General features: G+C 41.3%; 1 protein-coding gene across 1 annotated transcript in view; it reads right to left on the bottom strand.

Annotated features, from left to right (window-relative positions):
• The window catches only part of LOC139365222 (GTPase IMAP family member 9-like), a 3,038-nt gene extending 314 nt beyond the window's left edge, over window positions 1–2,724 (bottom strand). The window contains exons 1-4 of the mRNA XM_071102719.1: window positions 2,488–2,724; window positions 2,159–2,190; window positions 1,160–1,210; window positions 1–939 (exon numbers count right to left, since the gene is read on the bottom strand). The exon at window positions 1–939 is cut by the window's left edge and continues 314 nt beyond it. Coding sequence (XP_070958820.1) covers window positions 1–939; window positions 1,160–1,210; window positions 2,159–2,174 — 1,006 coding nt within the window. The 5' untranslated portion in view covers window positions 2,175–2,190; window positions 2,488–2,724. The remainder of the gene's footprint in view (window positions 940–1,159; window positions 1,211–2,158; window positions 2,191–2,487) is intronic.
• Window positions 2,725–8,657: the final 5,933 nt, after the last annotated feature.

An 8,657-nucleotide genomic window follows, 5' to 3' on the forward strand; every position in this document is an offset into this window, starting at 1 on the left:
CACTGACAGCACCTCCTATGCCCCCCCCGACGACGGCACCTACAGCGGCTCCCACCGCCATACCCTCAAACCCCACGACCGCTCCACATAAAGCCCCTAGAGCTGCCCCTTTACCTACCGCAGCAGCATAGTCAACTGCTGTGAGAGTAAATCCCAGTACCTCTGAGATCTTCCTCTCAGCCGTCGCTCGGTTCTTTACTCTTATCCCGGTCTCAAACTGCAGCAGCTCCTTTACAAGACCTTCCCCTGTGTACCTGCTCTCCAGCTCCTTCCTCTTTGTCAGCATCTCTTTCTTTCTCCCTTTCATCATGAAACGCTCCTCTTTCTGGATTCTCTCCTCTGCTTCCTGGTATTGGTGATTGGAGTAGAATCTGCATCCGTTTTCCCTCACCATGTCATCCATCTTCCCAAGGAGCTGTCTGGAAACCTTCTCATCTCTCCGGGCCTTCCTCTCATTGAAGAGGTGATACCTTCGGCCACACTTCTCCAGGAGCTCCCTGAAGTCTCTGTTAGTCTGGACTTTCTCCTCCAGAGCTGAATCCTCCTTCTCCTCTACATGACACACCACAACCATCATGTGGTTCAAGATGCTGTCCCCAAAATGCTTTGTGACGAGTTCCAGGATGCTTGCTGCACTTGGTGAGATGTTGTTCAGGTCGAATGCAAAGAGAACGACGTAGGGACCAGGAGAGGACATACACACAGACAACTTGAACACTCTTCTCAGCTCTGTCTGGGATGCCTGGTACTCAGAGAGGTTTGGAGTGTTGACCACAGCTAGTTTTCTCTCGAACACCTCGCTCCTGTGTCTCTGACTCTCTGTAATGTGGCAGAGCTCATCGCTGAACACATCTGTCCCCAGAATGAGGTTTGCCAGAGAAAATTGACTGCGGCCACTTCTCCCAAAGAGAAGGACTCTAAACTCTGCATCGCCTGACACTGACACTGACACACACACACACACACACACACACACACACACACACACACACACACACACACACACACACACACACACACACACACACACACACACACACACACACACACACACAGTCAACAAAAGTACACAATTAGACCAGCATGCACTATTCTCTTGGCCATCACAAGTATTTATTTATGTACAGATGAATACAAAACTAAAATGTATAGAACTCACAATAAGGGGGTTCCTCCATGCTGCTCTTCCTCCTCCTTTTCGGTTGAGAACCTATGAAAACATGTTAAGTTACAGACCTACTAAATATACTGTAAACCCAGATCCCTTCCTGACATACCATACAACATACTCTACTGTCCATTTACATGGAAAATTCATTTAGAGAAGTCAAACAAATACACAAACACAACAGACTATAATATAAAGTATATTATAAACTGAGTGGTTCGAGCCCTGAATGCTGATTGGCTGACAGCCGTGGTATATCAGACCGTATACCACAGGTATGACAAAACATTTATTTTGACTGCTCTAATCACGTTGGTAACCAGTTTATAACAGCAATAAGGCACCTCCGGGGTTTGTGGTATATGGCCAATGTAACGGATGTGAAACGGCTAGCTAGTTAGCGGTGGTGCGCACTAAATAGCGTTTCAATCGGTGACGTCACTCCGAGACCTTGAAGTAGTAGTTCCCCTTGCTCTGCCAAGGGCCGCGGCTTTTGTGGAGCGATGGGTAACGATGCTTCGTGGGTGACTGTTGTTGATGTGTGCAGAGGGTCCCTGGTTCGCGCGAGGGGACGGACTAAAGTTATACTGTTACACCAATATACCACTGCTAAGCGCTGTGTCCAGACACTCAGTGTTGCGCCGTGTGTTAGAACAGCCCCTAGCTACAGTACATTACACCACACCTCCTCTGGTCTTATTGCTTAAATATACTTTGTTGTTATTTACATGGAAATGAATTTAGAGAAGTCAGCATACACAAACACAACACACTATAATACAGTATAATATACTATAATACCTATATACTACATAGAGACCTACTCAGCAATAACAATTGCAATATCCCACTGGGAACACACTGGTTGAATCAACGTTGTTTCCCACGTTATTTCAATTAAATTACATTGAACCGTGGTGGAATGGACGTTGGTTTGACGTCTGTGCCCAATGGGATCCAACAATGTATCGAATAAGGAATGATACTCACGCTCATTGGATGCCATAGTTGTGCAGCTTAACCTATTAAAACAACGGTGAAACAATGGTTAATGTGGAGGAAATGAGTAGCCTGATAATTAGTGTGATCAGAACGTATATTTGAATATCTCATAAGGCTTTGTGTACAGGCCTATAAAGGCACGATGCACCGCTTTGTACAGTTACTGAACACCGAAACCATCACAAGTACTTCACAGAAAGAAAGAAAAACATGACATATAACAATATACATAGGATAATTATAATAAAGTGGACAGGAATATTCAACCAATAGAAAGAACTGTTTTACCGCAGGAATCATGTACGTCCATTACTTACGGAATTTGCCGACTGGAGAATTCTACGTCTTCATTTCTGTCAACAACGTCGTTCGGTCGAGCGCTCCGAAACTTTATTCATTCACACACGCTAAAATAACAAACTATATCGTTTATCGTTGCATAATAATCCAGTTCACGATATAATTTAAATGAGAAGATATAGGCATATACAAATCTGATCAAATCGGTTTGAACTGTAGGCTAGAACGTCAACTTTATAATTTAGAGTCAAATCGAAAGTGACATCAGCGGCTACAGCCAATCAGGATGCATTACGGGTTACCCGGATGTGCATAGTTTACTCATTTTAGACTCATTTTAGTTCAATCTACACTCAAGCAAAAGGCAACTCACCAAATATTTGACAACTTGTTTTTTCCTTTAAGGCTCCTGAGTGGCCCAGCGGTCTAAGGCACTGCATCTGAGTGCAGGAGGCGTCATTACAGTCCCTGGTTCAAATCCAGGCTGTATCCCATCTGGCTGTGATTGGGAGTCTCAGAGGGAGACTGTCTGTTATTAACAGTTCAATAAAACATTGGCTGCTGGCAGAACCAGTTGTGTGTTTACACACTGTGTGATAGAACCAGTTATGTGTTTACAGTCAGTCTCACAGACAGGTAAACCAGGAGAGACAGACTCCTTCGTTGCTAGGGAGTCAGTCTCACAGACAGGTCAACCAGGAGAGACAGACTCCAACGTTGCTAGGGAGTCAGTCTCACAGACAGGTCAACCAGGAGAGACAGACTCCAACGTTGCTAGGGAGACAGTCTCTCCTGGCTGACCTGTCTGTGAGACAGACTCCAACGTAGCTAGGGAGACAGTCTCTCCTGGTTGACCGGCCTGTGAGACTGACTCCCTAGCAACGTTGGAGTCTGTCTCTCCTGGTTGACCTGTCTGTGAGACAGACTCCAACGTTGCTAGGGAGACAGTCTCTCCTGGTTGACCTCTCTGTGAGACTGTACAGTTTAGTATGTAGAAGATCAGATCTGTGTTTCAACACAATAAATATAGTACAGCAAATGGTCAGGCAATTTATTAGGAACTGAATGGAAATCCATAACAGAAACCCCATAGGGATCTTACAGTTTCACATCTTACAAAAACACTCCTAAATATGTACATTTTATTAGGAACTGAATGGAGATCCATAACAGAAACCCCATAGGGATCTTACAGTTTCACATCTTACAAAAACACTCCTAAATATGTACATTTTATTAGGAACTGAATGGAGATCCATAACAGAAACCCCATAGGGATCTTACAGTTTCACATCTTACAAAAACACTCCTAAATATGTACATTTTATTAGGAACTGAATGGAGATCCATAACAGAAACCCCATAGGGATCTTACAGTTTCACATCGTACAAAAACACTCCTAAATATGTACATTTTATTAGGAACTGAATGGAGATCCATAACAGAAACCCCATAGGGATCTTACAGTTTCACATCGTACAAAAACACTCCTAAATATGTACATTTTATTAGGAATTGTATGTTTGGTATGACATTGTTGTAGCTAGCTACGACTTGGTGTGACAGCTACTGGTATGACATTGTTGTAGCTACCTACGACTTGGAGTGACAGCTACTGGTAGGACGTTGTTGTAGCTACCTACGACTTGGAGTGACAGCTACTGGTAGGACGTTGTTGTAGCTACCTACGACTTGGCGTGACAGCTACTGGTAGGACGTTGTTGTAGCTACCTACGACTTGGAGTGACATCTACTGGTAGGACGTTGTTGTAGCTACCTACGACTTGGAGTGACAGCTACTGGTAGGACGTTGTTGTAGCTACCTACAACTTGGAGTGACATCTACTGGTAGGACGTTGTTGTAGCTACCTACGACTTGGAGTGACATCTACTGGTAGGACGTTGTTGTAGCTCCCTACGACTTGGAGTGACAGCTACTGGTAGGACGTTGTTGTAGCTACCTACGACTTGGAGTGACATCTACTGGTAGGACGTTGTTGTAGCTACCTACGACTTGGCGTGACAGCTACTGGTAGGACGTTGTTGTAGCTACCTACGACTTGGCGTGACAGCTACTGGTAGGATGTTGTTGTAGCTACCTACGACTTGGAGTGACATCTACTGGTAGGACGTTGTTGTAGCTACCTACGACTTGGCGTGACATCTACTGGTAGGACGTTGTTGTAGCTACCTACGACTTGGCGTGACAGCTACTGGTAGGACGTTGTTGTAGCTACCTACGACTTGACATCTACTGGTAGGACATAAACGGTATGAATCACAAAGCCAACTTGTCCGTAGACAGAGCCTACAGAAAGTGTTTACACCCCTTGAATCGTTCTACATGTTGTTGTGTTACAGTCTGAATTTAGAATGGATGAAATGTACATGTTGTGTCACTGGCCTAGACACAATAACCCCATAATGTCAGAGTGGAATGATGTTTTTACACATTTTCACAAATGAATACAAAATTGAAAAGCTGAAATGTCTTGAGTCAATAATTATTCAAACCCTTTGTTATGGCAAACCTAAATAAGTTCAGGAGTAAATATTTGCTTAACAATTCACATAATGGGTTGTATAAGTAAGTCACTGTGTGCCGTAATAGTGGTTAACATGATTTTTGCATGACTACCTCATCTCTGTACACAACACATACAATTATCTGTAAGGTCCCTAAGTTGAGCAGTGAATTTCAGAGATTCAACCACAAACACCAGGGACGTTTTTCCAAAGACTCGCAAAGAAGGGCACCTACTGGTAAATGGATAAATACAAAAAAAGACATTGAATATCCCTTTGAACATGGTGAAGTTATTAATTACACTTTGGATGGTGTATCAATACACCCAGTCACTACAAAGATACAGGCGTCCTTTCTAACTCAGTTGCCGGAGAGGAAGGAAACCGCTCAAGGATTTCACCATGAAGTCAATGGTGACTTTAAAGCAGTTACAGAGTTTAATGGCTGTGATAGGAGAACACTGAGGATGGATCAACAACATTGTAGTAGAACGGTCTAATGATAACATTAAGGTCTAATGATAACATTAAGGTCTAATGATAACATTACGGTCTAATGATAACATTACGGTCTAATGATAACATCAAGGTCTAATGATAACATCAAGGTCTAATGAAAACATTACGGTCTAATGATAACATCAAGGTCTAATGATAACATTACGGTCTAATGATAACATCAAGGTCTAATGATAACATCAAGGTCTAATGATAACACCAAGGTCTAATGATAACATCAAGGTCTAATGATAACATCAAGGTCTAATGATAACATTAAGGTCTAATGATAACATCAAGGTCTAATGATAACATTACGGTCTAATGATAACATCAAGGTCTAATGATAACATTACGGTCTAATGATAACATCAAGGTCTAATGATAACATCAAGGTCTAATGAAAACATTACGGTCTAATGATAACATCAAGGTCTAATGATAACATTACGGTCTAATGATAACATCAAGGTCTAATGATAACATTACGGTCTAATGATAACATTACGGTCTAATGATAACATCAAGGTCTAATGATAACATTAAGGTCTAATGATAACATCAAGGTCTAATGATAACATCAAGGTCTAATGATAACATCAAGGTCTAATGATAACATTAAGGGGCAAAAATTAAGAGGCAAAAGTATCAATGTATGTCGGTGATTGAAGATTTCTCTTGATTCCTCTTCTACCTTGAAGGGCCTCATTGAGGACCAGGATAATGTCTCCAGTTTCTCTAAAACCCAACTCTGATGACCTCACTATATTATGGATACAGTCTCTAAAAGATACAAACTTTAAATTGTCATTACAAGCATTTCGCTACACCCGCAATAACATCTGCTAAACACGCGTTGAAATTTATTTGATGAGGTCCACTCTTCATATTTTGAATCATGGTGGTGGCTGCATCATGTTAAGAGTATGCTTGTCATCAGCAAGGACTAGGAAGTTTTTTTTAAAATAAAAATAAATGGAATAGAGCTAAGCACAGGTACAATCTTAGAGGAAAACCTTGTTCAGTTTGCTTTCCAACAGACACAGAGAGAAAAATGCACCTTTCAGCAGGACAATAGCCTTGAAAACAAGGCCAAAAAATCCCTGGAGTTGTTGACCAAAATTACATAGACTGTTCCTGAATGGCCTAGTTATAGTTTTGACTTAAATCTTCTTGAAAATCTATGACAAGATTATAATATGACTGTCTAGCAATGATCAACAACCAATTTGAAAAGAGCTTGAAGAATTTTAGAAAGAATAATGTGCAAATATTGTAGAATCCAGGTGTGTAAAGCTCAGAGAGACTCACCCAGAAATACTCACAGCTGTAATCGCTGCCAAAGGTGATTCTAACATGTATTGACTCAGGAGGTTGAACACTTAAATAAGCAAGATCTATTAGTGTTTAATTTTCCATCATTTCTTTACAATTGTTAGATTTTTTCTTCCACTTTAACATCACAGAGTATTTTGTGTAGATCGTTGACAATAAATTACAATTAAATCCATTTTAATCGCACCTTGTTACACAACAAAATGCGGAAAAAATCAAGGGGTGTGAACACTTTCTGAAGGCAGTATAGCTGGCTACTGAATTAATAGTCTCAACCTGTCCATAGAGCAGTCTACTGAATAAATAGCCTCAACCTGTCCATATAGCAGTCTACTGAATAAATAGCCTCAACCTGTCCATAGAGCAGTCTACTGAATAAATAGCCTCAACCTGTCCATATAGCAGCCTACTGAATAAATAGCCTCAACCTGTCCATAGAGCAGCCTACTGAATAAATAGCCTCAACCTGTCCATAGAGCAGTCTACTGAATACATAGTCTCAACCTGTCCATAGAGCAGTCTACTGAATAAATAGCCTCAACCTGTCCATAGAGCAGTCTACTGAATAAATAGCCTCATTCTGTCCATCGAGCAGTCTACTGAATAAATAGCCTCAACCTGTCCATAGAGCAGTCTACTGAATAAATAGCCTCAACCTGTCCATATAGCAGTCTACTGAATAAATAGCCTCAATCTGTCCATAGAGCAGCCTACTGAATAAATAGCCTCAACCTGTCCATAGAGCAGTCTACTGAATAAATAGCCTCAACCTGTCCACAGAGCAGTCTACTGAATAAATAGCCTCAACCTGTCCATAGAGCAGCCTACTGAATAAATAGCCTCAACCTGTCCATAGAGCAGTCTACTGAATAAATAGCCTCATGTATAACTATTTCTAGTGAACCTATATCTACTCAGTATAATCCTAAAATACTACCTCGACTTGCGATAAGAGGTAAGAGGATATTCTCTATACAGGTACACACACATACTGTTGCTAGGTAACTAGTACTTGAAAACTCATAGAGAGATGACACCTGAGTTTCCCACTTGGAAAGTATCAGAATTAACCAGGCTGTTAAACTTACGTTAATGTTCACTCCTAGGTTCCCGAGTTTCCGTCACGAAATGCAGCATATTTGTAGCAGTGGTTTAGAGTTGAGTCAGATAGAGAGACAATCTATCACACAATCACTACCAGTTCCAGTAACTACTACCTATGAATTTGTCCTGGTTCCAGTAACTACTACCTATGTCCTGGTTCCAGTAACTACTACCTATGTCCAGGTTCCAGTAACTACTACCTATGTATTTGTCCTGGTTCCAGTAACTACTATCTATGTCCTGGTTCCAGTAACTACTACCTATGTATTTGTCCAGGTTCCAGTAACTACTACCTATGTATTTGTCCTGGTTCCAGTAACTACTACCTATGTCCAGGTTCCAGTAACAACTACCTATGTCCAGGTTCCAGTAACTAATACCTATGTATTTGTCCTGGTTCCAGTAACTACTACCTATGTATTTGTCCTGGTTCCAGTAACTACTACCTATGTATTTGTCCAGGTTCCAGTAACTACTACCTATGTATTTGTCCAGGTTCCAGTAACTACTACCTATGTATTTGTCCAGGTTCCAGTAACTACTACCTATGTCCTGGTTACAGTAACTACTACCTATGTATTTGTCCTGGTTCCAGTAACTACTACCTATGTATTTGTCCTGGTTCCAGTAACTACTACCTATGTATTTGTCCTGGTTCCAGTAACTACTACCTATGTATTTGTCCAAGATCCAGTAACTACTACCTATGTATTTGTCCTGGTT

Source organism: Oncorhynchus clarkii, chromosome 13, assembly GCF_045791955.1.
Source record: "Oncorhynchus clarkii lewisi isolate Uvic-CL-2024 chromosome 13, UVic_Ocla_1.0, whole genome shotgun sequence".
NCBI lineage: Eukaryota > Metazoa > Chordata > Actinopteri > Salmoniformes > Salmonidae > Oncorhynchus > Oncorhynchus clarkii.